Consider the following 19,305-nt stretch of genomic DNA (forward strand, 5'->3'; position numbering starts at 1 on the left):
CATGTATAGGAACCTACCAATCAACTTACCGGATAGATTGTACAAAATATAGTTACTTGTCCGTTTGTCTGTAATTTTCTATTAGCAAAGCTCCAAAAAAGACTAATACGCAGAAACCCACATACAGGTTGTCCTCATTTTAGATAAAATTGGAGATTAGATCAAATTAGATAATTGGTGGAATTATTTGTTTTTAAATGTAACAAAATCATTAGATACAAATACAATCATAAACAATCAGCTACAATAGGCATATACTTCACAAAGAGACAATAAAGCACCATTCACCTCATATTCATGCAGTTTGGTCCTTGAGTTTGATAGAATCAATGACAGAGTTTAATTTAGGATCATTTTTTTAAATCAAGCAACAATTTATAATTGTATAATCTATAGCCTACTAATATAGGCCTATACCTATCTTTCTTTTATCAAGAAATACTTTCTTCATACATTTTTGAGGACTTTTGAGCACAGAATTAGAGTTCAATAAATGTTTAGATTTCTATGTAAATCCCACACTGCCCCCTGCAGGCATCAGCGTACTGTCCCATGGCGAAGATGGTCAGTCAGTATTGCCACCTGGATGGAGATAGTCTGGATGTTTTTCAGCTAAATATTGACACATTTACCTCATCACAACACACCTATAATCAGACAGCCAGTGTGATCAAGGCAAGGTAACAACCAGAGAGTCTGCATTCAATAATAATATTAATCAGCTGAAAAATAAGTTTTTCATGTGCAAGACAAACAGATATTTCAACTTTATTTTGTTGCATCATAAATTACATTTCCACCACAGTCAGTTATTGCAATACATGCTGATGACTGCAGATGTTTTATAATGACATGCCAATTAGTAATTCAGCGTATTGTTCCCAAGTAATAATTCAATATTTTCAGAGTATAATCTGAAAAGCAAAGGCTTAACAGTCAAGCTCAACTGAGTGATGAAAATGTTATTTTTCTTGGTAACACAATTATATTCTAAAAGTACCTACAGACATTTTCATGTTATGAATCAGGGAGTCATCCGTCTAAAAATATAATTTCACTTTTTTATATGAAACTGCTGAACAATGTACATCCTATTAGAGTATACATATAACATATTCATTGCAATGCATATGGCAAATGTTCATTTAGCTTTGAAGGCCCAAATGGGTAATCAGTATTAGTATTAGTAGTAGTAGTAGTAGTAGTAGTAGTAGTAATAGTAGTGTTTATTAGTAGTAGTGCGTATTAACAATTTTTTTTTTTTTAGTTAAAGGGATAGTTCACCCAAAAATGAAAATTAGCCCATGATTTACTCAAGGTGTATATGACTTTCTTCTTTCAGACGAATACAATCGGAGTTATATTAAAAAATGTCCTGGCTCTTCCAAGCTTTATAATGGTAGTGAATGGCTGTTTCTGTTTTGAAGTCCATAAAAGTGCATCTATCCATGATAAAAGTGCATCTATCCATCATAAAAGTGCATCTATCCATGATAAAAGTGCATCTATCCATGATAAAAGTGCATCTATCCATGATAAAAGTGCATCTATCCATGATAAAAGTGCATCTATCCATGATAAAGATGCATCTATCCATGATAGAAATACTCCACACGGCTCCGGGGGGTTTGTACTTTGTAACATGTTAAATATGAATATTTTCTTAAACGCATCGCTTCGCTTCCGAAGGCCTTTATTAACCCCCCGGAGCCGCGTAGACCACTTTTATCATGGATAGATGCACTTTATGGACTTCAAAACAGAAACAGCCATTCACTGCCACTATAAAGTTAGGAAGAGCCAGGACATTTTTTAATATAACTCTGATTATATTCGTCTGAAAGAAGAAAGTCATATACACCTAACTTGAGGGTGAGTAAATCATGGGCTAAATTTCATTTTTGGGTGAACTAACCCTTTAAGATGGCTTACACTTAACAGTAACTAATGTGTGAGTGTATTTAGCAATGACAGAATCAATTCATGTGTGAAAGCAGATGTAGAAAAGGTGTGGAAATGTTGCAGTTCTTGACATTTAAGCCCCAGTAAAACGTCTCCAGCAGCCTATTTGGCACTGAGGTCCACCACGAGATGCTGGTACGCCATGGTCTTTCCTTTAAAACTGGCCGCTAACAGAATATCCTTATTGTCAACAGACACCAGACTGAACCCTCGAGGCGCCAGCATGTTCAGTTCCTGAAAGGGCAGGAACCTTTGAGTGAGGTCGTCCCACAGATAGATCCGAGAGAAGGAATAGTCGCTCCCCAGCAGAAGGTACTGCCTCACTCCGACGCTGAACGGATACACGGCCATCGAGCCGCGTGACGGCAGGGTTTGGATCTCCACGAAGCGCTGGCTGTCCCAGCGCAGGATCTTCGAGTCTCCTATGAAGCGCGTGAGGCAGAGATACAGCACTTTTCGCACCCAGAAGTGCTTCACCATCTGCACATCGCCTGAATCTGTAATCTGCGAGTGGTAGAGGAACTGGCGTTGGCTGCGGTTCCACTGATACACCACCGGGGGCTGCGAGGAGCTGGAGAGGATGAGGCGAGGTTTGCCGTCCACCTCGAGGAAGTCGATGTGAGTGTCTCTGTGCCAGGGATGGAGAGACTGGTGTGAGTAAAAGCCGTTACTGTTCCAGCGGTACAGGCTGGTGGAACCGGCTTTGGAGCTGTCGACCACAGCAAAATACCAGTCGCCTTCAATCTGGAAAGTCTCGATGAAGTTGGGTTTACGGACACGGGTGGTGTCGATGTCCTGGATTTTGACGAAACGCAATGGACCTTCCTCCCATCTGACAACAACAACAACGGGATAACATAATAAGAATAGATGATGATATATTTACAGGCAAATATTATATAAATCTAACTCTTTGAGGTATTGAAATAATAATAATTCAGTAGTTTGCTGATAATTGAAAATGTTTTACACATTAAGAAATAAATTAGGCCCTGTTTACACCTGGTATTAAGATGTGTTTTGGTCGATCGGATCACAAGTTGATGACGTAAATACAGGTGTAAACGGGGTCTAAGGCTGTGCTCACACTTGTAGTTCGGTTAGCTTGGTTCGTTTGATCTGGACCAAAAAAAAAACATTTAGTCCTGGTTCGCTTAGCATTGAAATTGGCAAATAAAGCCTAAGGACATAGGGATGTGTTCACAACCTGATTGGTCGGCTTTTATTATGTATATTTTGTGACAGAACTTACCGAACATCCAAAACAATGCTGTGTTCTGGGCTAAATGCGCTCGTTGTATGTGCGTAGCTACATATGATGGTGTTTTGACCAGCTGAGAACTCGTGAAGAGCTTATAAAATGTGTAAAGGAGTCAAAACAGTGGCAGGAATCCCTCCGTCTCACACACACCCACACACACACACACACACACACACAGATCTGCTGTGAGGAGACGCGGTTCTGATGCCTGTACTGAACTGTGATGGACAACATCTCGACTATGACGAGAAAAATACAGGTATGCTTGAGCATTCTGTCCTTTTTAGAGTCGCATCTTGTGACATCATGTCCTGTTTTGGTTCGTTTACATGTCTTTGGTCCGTGTTGCGTTCAGATTTCATTCAAACCGCACCAGAGTTCATTTGGAAGCCGATCGAGATCCATCTTTTCAGCGTCTCGGTCCCTTTGCTTGATGGGCATCAGGGTTTAGATGACAGTTCACATTTATTCAAATAAACCGCACTAACAGAGCAATCCAACAAAACATGCCAAGTGTGACACACCCTTAGACAACAGGACATACCTTTTTTTTGGGGATAGTAGGGATGCACGATATATCGGCCACCATATCGGTATTGCCGATATCGGTTCATTTTTAATGTTATCGACCCAATAAAAAAAATTGGCAGATATATTAAGGCCGATAAATAATGTATTATTTCCTTCAGTTGAGACACTTCAGATGCGCACTGTTCAACATAATGGTTTTAAATTGCCATGAAGTCTGTCATATCGGCTACATAAAATTATCACGAGAACATCATAATTGTGTGTTTGGGACATGGCTTTAATGGTGAGACTTGAGACTATATAGAAATTTGGATTTAATTTTTTAATTTTTTTTGGTTTATCGGCCAATATATCGGTTATCGGCTTTCAAATATAAAGCATTATCGGTTATCGGTGTCGGCCAAAATTTTCATATCGGTGCATCCTTATTGGATAGGTAAGGTAATTAATGAACCGCTGTGGTATCGGTACCCAAAGTATGCGAAGAATGACTAGCGATGGTGACACTAGCTAAAGAACTACTGATCGCACCTTTTGTTAGTAGAAAATGAAAAATGCAATGTTATTTCTTTAGGGTAAAATATGATAATAGAGAAAGTATATTCAGACAATATTTGAGCGTCTTCAATAGTGATGGGAGACATGAAGATTTTCCAAGTTCTGAATCAACTTAGCTAATTACTTTGTAAAACTATTCACTGTTTCAATGCACTTGAAACACTTGAGGCTGCCAGCACCTGCTGGTCAAAAAGCTGTAAACGTTGGGGTGTGCGTTATAACGGTAGATACGATTAACCGGTTGAAATTTGTCAACCGGTAGAGATTTCGGACTATCGTCTCTAGAGTGGTTACGCTCACTGTCATTAAAGATTATCATTTGCATACATTTTTAAGCATTGTGTATTAAAATTAAGTGATTTTAAACCATTGAAGCACAATAAGCAGCGAAAGAGAACTAATTACGTGCACATGAAGCCACTGCTCACAAAGAGTGAGTTTTGCCGCCTAATTGGGCTTAAACGGTCAAATACACGCATTTATGAGTCAAAATGACGAACTTTGCAAGTGTCCTCGTAAACACAGGCATTTTTGTTTTAAGTCAGTGTAAACAATTGAGAAAGAAAACGCATGTGTAACAGTATATTGGATCCATGCATTCGGTCTTAAAGTGACAGCAGCCTAATAAACCTGCTGTCGTCCGAGTCATTAATGTTAATCAAACAACAACAGAGAGAAAATCTCTCACTGTTTCTGACTGAATCACTTTTGTAACTTGATAAGAATAAATGTATATTTAATTTACACAGTGATGACCATGCAGTGTTTTTTATATTACTTTATACAATTTATGTATTTATGTTTGTTCAGTCGTAGTTTATTTTTCTTATTGCTTGTAATTCGTTTATTTATTGTTATTTCATCACTGATTGTACTTGTCTTCAGTAGCTTGAGTTTTTTTTTCTTTACTTAGTCTTGTAGTTTTTTGTGAAATTGCTGAAAATATTTATACATTTCAATGGTATCAAATTTTGATATCATAAAAACCTTATTTAAAGCAAAAATAACTATATTGTGATATATATTGTTATCTTGAAATAAAATTACTCACATCATGATGTAAGATATTGGTCATATCGCCCACTCCTATGTAAATTCATCAAAAACTCAGCCCAAACATAATGAAAACTTTATAAAAGCAATTGCAAAAGTTTTCATGAAAGTGTAATCTATTAAATGTAATCTAAAAATAATTAAATACCATTAAATATGAAGGTTCTGTAAAATTAGTGTTTTATTAATTTGTATTCTTGTTTTTTTTTTATTAGGCTTGGTAACTAGAAGTATAATGTTCGTTTGTGTGTTATACACAAACAATTATTAAAATTCATTAAAAATTAACTATAAATAAAGCAAAAAATAAAACTGACACAAGATCAGTTATAAAACATTAGACACTCGTTGATGGGTTAACTGCGGCAAAATGTTGAAATATTGATACAAAGTCCGAACCACTGATTCCAAACAAAAGATGCGCAAATGCTTCATGAAGCAGTGTTCTGAATGTGCCCATCACTACAATCGAGTCCATAACAAAAATAGTGCACATAGACATACTTGTAGATGTGTGATCCTCCAAAGAGCTGAGCCACAACCATGTAGAGAGTGTTGTTGATAACCACAGGTTTACAGTAGACAGCAGAACGAGCTGGAAAGGCACATAAAGTACATATTAAATCATTATGTTTTGATAATCTTGTCATTCTTTAAAGAAGTTCACTTATTTTGATGTGTTGACTAGCATACTAATTGCACATGACTTTTTAATTATGATTTTCACCGTAGTGTGCGATATTACATTTAAAGTAAATATATTTTAAATGTACTAAATTGCAATCACAAATATATTTAAAAACATGACATGCAAGTATATTTTAGTTTACCATGAATGCTGGTCTGTACATTCGGCAGTACACTTCAACCATATTTCAAAGACAATATAAGTAGCTGAGAAATTACATATAAAGTCCTACTGAAGTAAACTACAATACATTTTCATTTAAGTGCAATTAACATGCAATTAAGTGTGTGAAAAGATTACATTGAGCTGTCATTCTCGTGAAACAAGATTTTGTGTAAAAGGTTGGGAACCACTGCTTCGGAGAATATCCCCATTTTCTTTTCTTTTCTTTTTTTTTTTGCATTGGTTCTACCTATTATATCAGATAATAAGAAAATCGAATAACAGCTGACGTTTGACTTACATGTGATGTTGTAATGTGTCTTGAAAAGCATGTCCACATGATCCCAAATGAACACGGTGCAGATTCCTGTGTTGGGCTGAGCAAAAACTGTGTACTGGTCATTGTTAAACTCGTATGACTCCACAGACAGAGACTGGAACGAGTATACCTCATATACTGCAAAATCTGGATCAGAAGAACGTTTCATATTAGTCAGTGTATATCGTAAGTTCTTTATTTTTTACCATTTTAAAATCCACCTTATTTTAAATGCTCCTGCGGTGTGACATGATTTATTTACAAAAAGACTACATGCAATTTTTGTAAATAATACATCTAAAATTATTTTAAAAACATTTCAAATATTTCTATAATTATTATACATGCATCATATAAAAAATACAAATATGTATTTTTTATATGATGCATAAAAATCAGAAATGTTTTGTTAAATAATTTATAAATATAAATGTATTTATAATTGTATTATAGCATGTCACAACACAGGACAATGCAGAAACTCTTTGAAATTTCATGTCAACTACCCAGATACACTACATGGCCAAAGGAATATGGACATTTATTATCAAAATCAATGCCTTCAACTTGATGTTGGATCATGGATGCAGGAGGGTCTGGCTCTCTGGCTCTAATTCATCCTCAAAGGTGTTTGGTTCAGGTCTGGGCTTTGTGCAGACCAGTGAAGGCTATTTTTTTGTAGCCTGGATTTTGTATACAGGTTCATTATCATGCTGAAAAAAAAAAAAAAAAAAGAAAAAAAGACATCTCCCCAAACTGTTGCAACAAAGTTGAAAGAGGAGAATCAAGAATGTCACTGAGTGCTGCAGGAATGAGTCCTAAAACCTGGAAATGAGTTTAGCAGTTTTAGCACTTCCGTCAGGGCCACTATCGTCAAAGATGGTTGACAATATTAGCATTCATGACAATTTTAGTTTGGATTGGCGGTCTGGTTCTGTTCTGGGCAAGAACTCAATAGGCCTTTATCGCAACAAAATAGAACGCCGTAAGTAGCCGCGAAAAATTGCTGAAGCGGTGTACTGCCTTTTCCGGTTATTGCGTTCACCATGGCTGCCTGTTAATTATCACTGGACTACTTCGCTCTCGCATCTCCCAAAAGTTTATTTTTGTTTTTGTTTTCTTGATTCCATTTTAATGGGTTAATTAAATTATTATAACCTATTATTTAAAATGTAATGATTTAAGCAAAACTTTATTCAAAGGTTAAACCAAACCTTTATTTTGACGGGTTGCTGTGTAGACCTTTGAGTCTCTCTGTGTTTTATGATATTGCGATAGATTTTCTCAAATGAAGCTAAAATGCTGCTGAAGTGACTCTCGGTGTTGATGAAGTGCATTAATGTCCTCATATAGGCTGAAAACATCGCGAGCGTCATGCTACAGACACTGGTCTATATCACGATTTTATTTAAGTTTACTGACTTACTTTTCATCTAAAGGTAACTAAGTAACCACCGGAAGTGCGAGTACACTGCTTGGCGATTTCGAACGTTCCGAAACCAGGAAATGAGATAAAGGCCTATGCCCATTCATGCAGCCAAGCCTGAATAAGAGCGATAAACCCCCTTAGGGTAAACAGAACAGTATTGCAGATATCATTAATGTTCAATAATTTAATGTACAACATAATTCGAGAAAAATGAGTCTGATTTGAAGAGGAATATCAGAAGGCCAAGTCCTTGCTGGACGAGAGGTGGAGCTGGGGATGAGGGAGGGTAATTCGATCCTGAGCAACACGATAAAGCTGCTGATAATACTGAATGGGCCTTATATATGGATGCTGTGAGAGGCGTCACATTCCTATAGGTAGATGTGGATCAGCCGGGTCAGCTGATGTGACCTGCCAGAACTAACGCCTATGCTTGATTTCCGTCGTCCCAAGGTCAATGTGTTTTTGGTTGAATGCCTGAAATAAGCTCAAGATATTTTCATGTTTTATTCCACGACATAACCTACATCAGTAATACCCCACTCTATTTGTTGCTGACAAGAGTCTACACAGGACTAGAGAGGGTATGGGGGCACTAAACCTCTACCTCACAGCCTTGTTGTGTCTATAATCACGCTCTATTCTAACTAACTAACTTGAAGATTTTAAAGGGTTCATCAGATCTTTATATTATGTTTCTGGAGGTTAGCTGATGACGTTAGCAAAGTTGTTTTGCACCATAAAAGTTCAAGTAATTGTAAAAAATTATAAATAAAAACACTACCTTTCAAGGGGTAACATCTTCTAGAAACACAAGTTAACGCCAACTGTTGTGAACTTCAATGCCAGTCTTGGTTGAGAAAGAAAATGCATGTGTATCAGTATCTTGGACCAGTGCATTCGCTCTTAAAGTGACAGCGGCCTAATATTCCTGCTATAACAATAAAAGACAAAGAAAATCACTTGCTGCTCTTGACTGAATAACTTTTGTAACTTTAATTTAAGATTAATCTATATTTAATTTATTAAGTGAAGACTGTGAAATGTTATTTTACATTTGATTACTGAAATTTACTGTAAGACCTCTCTGAAAAAGGGAGGAAAAAGTTTGTTTCATTAGTTTTTTTCTATTTGATATATTTATCTATTATTTGTTGTTATTTTATTACTGACTATTTACTTGTCTTTAATAATATTTGAAATTTATATTAGTCTAGTATGATTTGCTGTGGTATCAACTTATTTATTTATTACTTTTGTGGTGGGGCCAGTGAAAATTTTGGCAGAGCAAGTAAAGATTTGAACCACAGGCCCATAAACTTTTGTTGGTCACAGAGCTTATTTTCTGCAGTAATGGAAAAGCTAATGAAAAAATCCTGTATTGGCTTTTTCTCTAGAGAACCTGGGAAATGTGAACTTCCATGTCAGGCAACAAAAATACGTTTTCAGTTGAATTAAGGATCCTGGAATTTGAAGGGGTTGCCCTTATACTTTTGACCATGTAGAGTACCTATATTTCACAGAATTACAGATCTCAAATAGCATGTGCTAGGAGTGTGTGAGTGGCCTTACCTGCACTTATGCAGTTGAAGTCGCGTGGCGTGAGGTCGTGGATGCGTCGACCCTGGAACTCAAAAGGACTGGCGCAGTATATGGCAGGAACAGAGGTGTTGGTCTTCTCCATCCAGTCAACCAACCATTTGATCTTACAGTCACAACGAAACGAGTTCCCTCGCAGGTCTCTGCCAAGAGTGGAGAGAGGAATAAAAACATACACAAGAGATACAAAAAGACATGAATTTTCCCATTTAAAGAATATCTCTGATCTGTGAGGTATTGTTTAGTACAGGGGTTTTCAAACAGAGATGTATGGAAAGTTAGAGAAAAAATATTTTATACAAAATGTTTAACAGAACATGCATATATGTTTTATTCTGCATATAAGTCGGTTTAGCATTAGTACACTCGTATTTTAGTAAGACAGTCCCTCACAGGGGAACTATCATATTTGTGTATATGGTGCACATACAGGTCTGTGAGGATGTCCAGGTGTTTGAAGAGATCTCTGGGAAGAACTTGCAGGTTGTTGTTGGATATAGACCTGATACAGAGAAAGAGGAGAGAAGAACATTCCAATCAGAGAGACATCACATGACCTATTTATCATGATTCATACCTCTATTCTTCAATCTGATCTATAAGGTACAATCAATGACACATTCGACTCATCATATTAGAAGCACGGTGTGAATTATAATTATTCTCTGAATATTCAAGACTGTCGGGTGGACCATATATAAAGGTTTTCTGTTCCAAATGAGTCTGAACCCTTTTAGAACTAGAGGTGAAAAGACAATTTGTGTTTCTCAAGACAAACCTCAGATAACATTAATCAATAGAAATTAATTAAAAAGGTTGGCCACCCTGAAATCCATTGTAGAAGTCACACAATGACGTTACACTATGTAGGCCTTAATAATAATGTTAAAAGAATTATGTCAAAAAATATTTAAAACTGGTCATTTAATTCATGTTTAAAATGATTTCTGAAATAATTTTACAGCTTATTTATGCTTTATTTTAGTATTTTAACTTTTTTTTAAATTCTTGTCTTAATCCATTTGGCAACTGCTTTTCTTTATCTATTTTTTTTTATCTGTTTCAAAATTTAATAAAAAAAAGAGAGGATAAATGTCATGTTTTTGTGGAAAATGGATAAAGAAAAGCAATTGCAAATGCCATTTAAAAATGTTGCATTTAAAAATGTATAAATTAATTATTTATTGTTAAACTTAACTACATTTTTAAAAATGAATTAAATAATCACTTCTTAATGCATCTATGTTGTACACCAATTTAAAAAGGTAATATATTTATAAATGTATTTATGATTTTTGCATGAATACACTGATAATTGACTCCTTAAAGCAATACATACAGATGTGTCAGAGACTTCAGTCCTCTGAATGTGTGCTTTGACAGGGTTTGGATGTCGTTGTTCTCAATAAATCTGTAGGGTGAGAAAAGAATATGGGAATTAAATTACCATTAATAAGACACGTCAATGAATTCAACCAACAACTCATTTGTCAGACAGCCACAAAGTCAAATATTTGCAGGTGATGCCATTAAAAAGATGTAGGTACTGTGTGGTATTTGAGACAGAAAGATAAAAGATCAGGACAGGGATATTAATCAAATGGCAGCTTCTCTCCCTCCCTATTTATTGTAATAAACTGTACGGCTAATTGCAAGCTGCCTGTTCCCTGATGGATTGAAGAGTCGCAGCGTTCAGGAAGACGATGCCCAATTGCCCATCTCCCTCTGCAAACCTTGCCGCATTCGCCTGGTTTAAAGCTTTTAGCTTAATGACAGTGAGATTGTGGGCGTTTTCATTAATGCTAAAAGCTTTCTGCAATAGCAAGTTCTTCTCTCTCTCTCTCTCTCTCTCTCTCTCTCTCTCTCTCTCTCTCTCTCTCTCTCTCTCTCTCTCTCTCTCTCTCTCTCTCTCTCTCTCTCTCTCTCTCTGTAGTCGTTGAGCTGCCAGTGCTTTAGTCTGAAAGACAACGCTACCTGAATTTTAAGAAGGATTCACAGGAAACAGCACAACTTGCATGAAGATGAAAGATGCACACACACACACACACACACACACACACACACACACACACACACACACACACACACACACACACACACACACACACACACACACACACACACACACATTATATTAGTGAGGACTTCACATATTTTTCCATTGAGTTTATAACAGGTTAATGATTTATAAACATGTTTTGGCCGATTTATATGCATTCTTAACTAGCGAGGACCTCACTAGTCATTTGCCATAATATTTCACTGTATAAGTGAGGACATTTGGCCCTCACAAGTATAGCCAACTTGTACTCTCACACACACACACACACACACACACACACACACACACACACACACACACACACACACACACACACACACACACACACACACACACACACACACACACACACACACACAAATTTCTCATTTATATCAGTGGTATATATATATATATATATATATATATATATATAGAACTAGAATTCACAATTACTTTTGAGCAGCTGCTATGGAAGAAATGTGCTTTTTGATCATCTACCAAATGACCTGTAAAGGAAAGCAGTTTTTATCAGCTTTATCATTTATAGAAATGACCATAAAATCTCTGGTGCATCGATTTGAATTTGGCACATCCTCCAGCAGAGGCTCCTCAGTTGATTCAGCATTGTGTAAAGTAAAACGCAGAAAAACGGGGCATCAAATTCTAACTGACAGTGGAGGAAGAAAGAGAAACAGATGAAGACTGAAAGAAAACATGGGGGACTTATCATAATTCAAGGCAAGGCAAGACTAGTGTTTTATTTCATGTAGCTTTTTGTGGTTGGGAAAGCTAATTATCTCATATCAGAATCTGTCAGGTAAATGTTCTGGCAGATGTTCATTGTCAATGGCTATGCAAATGATCCCTGATAATTAAACATTAGCTTTCAAACTTGATTTTATGAGAAACATTTTGTATGAACATTACATTTCAGTGTCTGGCTTATAATGAGCAAATCCTTTCAAAACCCCTGAGGAAGATGCACTTGGAAGATGATCTTAATATAGAAGAACAGAAAATGAATTCTACTCTAACATTAATTTTTTTGCTCTTTCTTGCATTTATGTGAGCAAAATCCAGTGAAAATTTCAGAATAAATCACACTTACAATGCAGCAGAAGATATCCTGAAACATCTAATCTGTCAATCTGGACAAGTGATCAATCCACCCACCCACCAACACACTCATTTATCTTTAGTCAACCATCGATTAGGCCATCCATCCATCCATCCATCCATCAAGCAAACATACTTACAGGTATTGCAGATGTCCAAGTCCAGCAAAAGCATCATCAGAAATCAGAGAGAATGTGTTTGAGTTCAACAGCCTGTGCAGAACGAGAAGAGAGTGACAAAGATGAGAGTTTGCACTTTCACTGAGCAATAGATCACAAAAACATTTCCGTCAACGATATTGCATGTGTTGATATAGTCACAGTTAACGTTTAATGTGGGTGTCGTCTCTCATCATCTTAGTCAGGGAAAAAAAGGTCGTCAACGAGCATTTTTCGTCATAGTTTTCTTTAACGAAATTAACACATAATAAGTAACACACCAAATTGGCTAGTGATTTGTATGTAAGTAAAATAATGCCAAATGTTTTTGAAACAAAAAAGCCTGATGAATTGAAAAAAATATGCATTGCATTAACCGTGCTTGCATTTTAATGCATTGTATTTTTAGGGCTTGCAGTTTTATGGGCTGAAATTCGGCATGGTTGAATGTTTAAGCTGTGAATATTTCAGTTCAAAACATTTCAAACACATTTTCATTATTAAAAATGCAATAATCCATATTCACCTTTTATAATTTCACTTCCAAAATATTCAAACTGTTTAAAAACAGTTAAACAGCTTTGCAAATTCGCTTCCACAAATTCAGTGATTCAAATTCGACAGTAAATTGGAACTGCAGGAAAAGCAGTAGATTACCGAGCATACTCTCCATCTGCTGTTAGTCGACCTCACCAGCAGGGGGTGCAAAGCGAGTGTTACTATATTGTAACCAACATAGCCAGTACTATATTGAACACATATAGCCTACAGCTTAGTTAAATGTTAGCCCTCTAAAAGTCTAAAACAACAAAGGTGACCAAACCCGAAAGTACTGTGTAATTCACTTCAGGTCCTCGTCCTCAACGTAAAAGTGAAAAATACGTCCAGTATAAAAATCTCTATTTATGGTTTGATCTAAAAAGTCAAATAATGTGCTCTTCTATGTTCCCTATAGGCTCAAGAGTGAAAGATTATAGTAGATCTTAAATCAAGAACTTGAACAGTGATCAATGTTTTAAAACTTTGCATTTTTGCATTATTGTGCTCCACATATTTACTGATACAACTAAAGCATGTTAAAGAAATGGGAAATTAAGGTTCAACATGTTAAGCTCAATGGACACCGGACAGAATCTAAAACATGCTATTAATCGTGAAAATTATGGCATCCTTCAGTTGGTAACAAACTAAAATTATGTTTACAATAATGCACTTGGAGTCTGTGGGGTTACACACAAAAATGTGACAGGAGTTGATATCCCAGTGTCTTGTCCCATTGACTTTCACTGTAAGTGCATTACTGTAAACATGATTTTTGTTGGTTTTCACAAACTGAGTGCTGATTGAGGGGAATTATTTAATGTCACAATCACCGCAAATTAGAGAACTGCACAAACGCTTTCCAAATGGTGAAGTTGTGTGCAAAATCCTTCTGTTGTTTACGAACTGTGTCTAATAGATCACAAACATTTAAAGGGCCCCTATTATGCATTTTTGAAAATGACCTTTCCTGTAGTGTGTAACATAGCTCTAAGTGAATGAAAACATCCTGCAAAGTTTTAAATCTGAAAGTGCACCGTATATAAAGTTATTGTCTTCCAAAAGTAAGAGTCGACTCTGAGTCAATTAAATGAATCGTTTTTCAAACGAGTCATAAGCCGTTTCGTTGTGACGTCAAGACGGAATATTAGCATATTGCCCGCCCACTTATTGCGCGCGCAGACACCAGGAAAACTTGAACCTCAAACCTGCAGCTGATTCCCGTGGATACTGGACAGCATCATGTCGAGAAGACGCTGTGCTCTATACTGTGAATGTGACGAGCATGTGAAAAATCAGTGGTTAAAATGAATCTTTACCATGATATCTCAGCAGTATAATCCTAAACTTTTGCTGTGTTCCCTTTATTTTACTCACGACTGCTTCTCAAATCTCGGAGTTCAGTGCAGGATTCCCAAACCGCTTGCTCTTGAAAGATGGTGTTCAAAATACTTAGTTTTGAGTTGTATATTGTGTTGGTCTCCTGCTAACTGGCTAACTCACCTTATCACTGTCTTACTGAAATACTTCTGCTGATCAGCTGTGGGCCACTATTACCTAAAACTGTGTATATTAATGCAGATCGTCTGTCGTTCTCTGTCGTGAGGAAATATTTGTTTTACCAACGTTTATGTTACATCAGATCATTCACTCTAGAGCTCGGCTAATGTATACATTGCATACATGCACTGTTATTGATACAGTTTCTATGTATTCACCGCAATATATTAGAAAAATACTTGGTAATCAATTAGTACAAGTAAAATAATCGGTTTGTTGAAGGACATGCACTTGTTAATGCTTATGGTGAGGAATTACAGTTGCAACATCTCATAATGTCCCTCAAACTGAGTAGTGTATCACTGAGAAACACTGAGTCCTGCTCGAGTTGTCCTTGCGATAGAGGTTCAGGTTCAATAACTAGTTCTTCCAATGTTTCATCATCGGACTCACGCTCACATTGATATGGTCAAATCGACATCATTGTTCGTTACTGTGTTTAGTTAATGTAGGAAGCGGCGGACGTTGTTATGGCGATGGGTGTTTTTGTTTTCGACGCGCTGTACACGGTAGGCCAATCACAACAGACTGAGCTGTCTGGCCAATTGGAGCAGAGTATATCGCGGAAAGGCGGGATTTAGAGAGATTGATTCATCTCACGAGTTGTTTGAGAATCATTGAAAATGTGGTGATGTGCAAATGTATATTATGAGGAAATTAAACAGTTTTTTTTACCTTTGATGCATGTAAACATGTTGTAGGAGACTCCACAACAACATTAGGAAACTTTAAAATAGCATAATAGGGGCCCTTTAAAAGCGGCATTGCCTGAAAGATCACCATGTAAATCTAGTATCACTGCCTGTGGAAATTAAGTAGCCGCAATAAATTCCTGTGGCTGTAAGCACATCTTGCCTATTGGTCTCAAATATCAGTCTGCTTCATGACATCTGGCTATATGAAAATTATTTGAGCAAGGAAAAGAACGAGGTGTACAGATTTGATTGCTGCTGACAGTGGATTGATTTCCTGTTACAAAAATATTTTTTTCATATAGAAATACACACCAATATATTTTACAAGCATTGCAAATCTGATAACGCAGAATGTGTTTCATTTGTTTACTGATTCAGTGACTAAAGAACTGGCATGCTGTCATTTGAAAACAAACTTCTCTCTTGTGTCTTTCTCACACACACACAGGGAGGACAGACACACTGTTGTTGTGTGAGTCTGTAAATGGAGGGTCTGTCACTGATACACATCACACTACACACTGCTCAGACATGCAGCTGACAAACACTGCAATTATCACTCTCTCTCTCTTTTCCCTTTCAAACACGCACAGGCCATAATAAGAAAATGCAGAGGAGGGTTATGTGCATCTAGTACTCACAAGAAATGCAGTAGGTGCATGTGGGAAAAAGCTCCTTCAGGAATCTCTGTGAAGGCAGCGTTCACCATAGTCCTGATAAGACAGCAGAAACCATCATCATCATCACCATCATCAAATGTAGTTGCTGTCATCTTAAAGTAAATGCTCAAAATGTCTTCATAGCATCTGAAAATCTCATTTTAAAAGACAGCATGATGTTGATATGTATAGTTGCATGTCTGGTTGCTTTGCTTGGCTCAAGTCAAAAGCGTCCACCCTCAAGTCTATGTATGTCCTAAGATATGATTGGCTACCGCAGTGTACGGTTGCTTTAGCCTGTTTAATTGCCCTCCAGATGGAATTGCTTGAAAGAGTAATAGCACATTTCTATAAAGCCACATAATTTAAGTTATTATTCAGATGCAAAGCACAAGCCGTGTGGGATTAGTACTTGATATTTAGCACTTTGATATAGGGGTTTGAAACATTTCTAACTCTAAGTATAACACTGGCATTATGATGAATAATTCAGGGATAGCACCACTTTTTTCCAATATGTACATCATTAAAATATTGTAAAAAATCATTTTAATCTAATTTTAAGGAGTTCTCTTTGGCCTTTTTTTCGAATTGCTCTCCACACCTGAAAGGATCTCACTGTTTAATTATTAGAAACTAGGACACAGATCTTCCTTCCCTTTTATATTCTCAGTCTGAAAATAAGGGCACCATCTGAGTGCCGAACTCTATATGCATGAAAACTTGAGAAAATCAAAGGCCTTTATCAAAACTTTCTTCAGAATATAGACATGAGTATGAGTAAACTCAGATGAAATCCTGGTGATGTAAGTCTTCAAATAGTATGTAATGAAATACTAGGAGTGAAAACTTAAGTGAAATTACTAACAAACAGACTTGAAAATTAATTGATGAAATAATTAGTATCTGTGGTTCTGTTCTCTCAGAGGCGAAGTCTGTAGTGTTGTCAACTCTCTCTGTCTGCTGAAGGAATAGTTCACCCACATATGAAACTCTCAAAAAGTATAGTCCATTCGACTCTGTATTTCAAGTCTACTCAAGCCATACAACAGATTCTTGTGACGAACAGACTAAAATTAAGCCATTGTTCATTAATAATTCCCCTTCCCCACCACTTCAGCTAAATATCATGAGATGAAAATGATCAATGAATAGCAAAGATCAGTTCTGAATATATAGGGCGATATATAATCAACTACTTTACAATGTTTTTTGCCCTTTTGTTGTTTTACAGGCTATATGAACTGTCACTATAGAAAATATGAATATATGACTGTATGACTGTATTATAATGGCATAAATCTGTAACAATAAGGTCCCATTGTAATGCATTAACTAATAATGAGCAATACATTTGTTACAGTATTTATTAGTCTTTGTTAATATTAGTTAATACAAATACAACTGTTCATTCTTAATTCATGTTAGCTATAACTAACGTTAACAAGTGGAACCTTATTGTAAAATGTTAATGCTAAACCTTTATGCCAAAAGGAATGACGTCATAAGTCACTTGACAGGTGACAAAGTTCAACTCAGCTGTCTTCTACCTATAAATCAATTACTCTAGACAATCCGTGTTATGCCGCAGAGAAAAATGGTGCAAAAGCATGGGAAATTATAATATTTTATATGAACAACTTTTCTCTACTTTGAATATAAAGAAATGAAGGACAGAAGAAATAGGTAAACATGATCTTTTCAGTACTCACAGGGAGATGATTCCTGGTGGGAAGCTCTTGGGAATGGCTTTGGTGTCCACGCAGAAGGCACTGTCTTTAGTACAGGAGCAGGTGGCTGGACATCGTGGGATTTTGGAAGCTTTGCGGCCCACCGCGTTCCCAAACATACAGAAAAGCAGCAGGCAAACAGACAGCCGCCAATCTGGCCATCGTAGAGTCCGCCTGGGCCTTGCTTCCACCATCTTCCACCTTCTCTTCTCCTGCTTGAGTCAAGAAACACAGGAGGCTGGAGAGAGGGATCTGTTTTTTATCCTTTCCTTAATAAGAAAACTGCAAGAGAGGAAGCTCCAGAGTGTGAACGGGAGAGGAGGGGAGGTGTTAGGCTCAGAAGAGACTGACAGAGGGAACAGAAAACGAGTGGGCAGTGACTGGTGTTCCCTGGGTGCGTGTATGAGTGTGTATTTGACTGTCTCAGTGTACTCTGCGGTGTTCTCTCTTCTCTCTCTCTCTCTGTGGTGCAGCTGTCAGAGCACAGACTGCAGGAGTGTGTCAGCCAGCGCTGCTCCGCACACACTCAGCCTCAGACCAGAGTGCAGCAAAGCTGACAATGAATTATTAACAGTCGCATGGGCCAACACTTAAGCAGTAGCAGGGAACATAGCAGAGAACATAGTGGAGATTGTGAACCAAGATGAAGAAGCAGGGGGTAATGAACAGGTCAGTGGAGGTACCACTGAATAAAGTAAAATCCTCATGTTTATGCTAAGGCAAATTTCAAGCAAACCTTCTAGAAATCATGGACATATAAGCACACGCTTTAATGAAAATATTGTCTTCTAGACTAGTGGTTCCCAAGCATGTTGCAGGGGATCCCCCAACAATACATCAATGATTTTTTCCTTATCTTAATCCAGATACATTTGAAAACACATCTTTTTTTCTTTATGTTTTGGCCTTTCATCCACACTGAGACTGCATTTTTGTCCAGCGAAAGTTTTTTTGAAGAATCTCTCCCAAGTGGATGAATTTGAAAATGCAGTTTTCGTGTTGTGGTGTGAACTGTGAATACGGAGGTATTTGAAAACTATGACGCATGTTAGTTAGTCATGTGATGCATATTGTACCTATAGATATGGTTATCCTGCCATAGCTGTGCCTGCTATCTATGCTTATAATCTTGTTAAAGATACATTTCTGTCAGGACCACTATCATCAAATACGATTGACAATTAGCATACAGTTAGGATTGGCGCTATGGTTCTGTTCTGGGCAAGAACTCCCTGCGCATC

General features: G+C 37.0%; 1 protein-coding gene across 1 annotated transcript; it reads right to left on the bottom strand.

The window, feature by feature from the left end:
• Window positions 1–752: 752 nt before the first annotated feature.
• lgi3 (leucine-rich repeat LGI family, member 3) lies at window positions 753–18,524 on the bottom strand. Its single transcript, XM_081349844.1, has 9 exons — window positions 18,047–18,524; window positions 16,317–16,388; window positions 12,863–12,934; window positions 10,902–10,973; window positions 9,993–10,064; window positions 9,536–9,705; window positions 6,517–6,681; window positions 5,870–5,960; window positions 753–2,794 (listed from the first exon to the last, which is right to left on the bottom strand). The coding sequence occupies exons 1-9, from the start codon at window positions 18,256–18,258 to the stop codon at window positions 2,065–2,067; spliced, it is 1,656 nt and encodes a 551-aa protein (XP_081205970.1). The 5' UTR covers window positions 18,259–18,524; the 3' UTR covers window positions 753–2,064.
• Between the last annotated feature and the right edge of the window lie 781 nt (window positions 18,525–19,305).

Source organism: Scardinius erythrophthalmus (assembly GCF_964197995.2).
Source record: "Scardinius erythrophthalmus genome assembly, chromosome: 20".
Lineage (NCBI taxonomy): Eukaryota > Metazoa > Chordata > Actinopteri > Cypriniformes > Leuciscidae > Scardinius > Scardinius erythrophthalmus.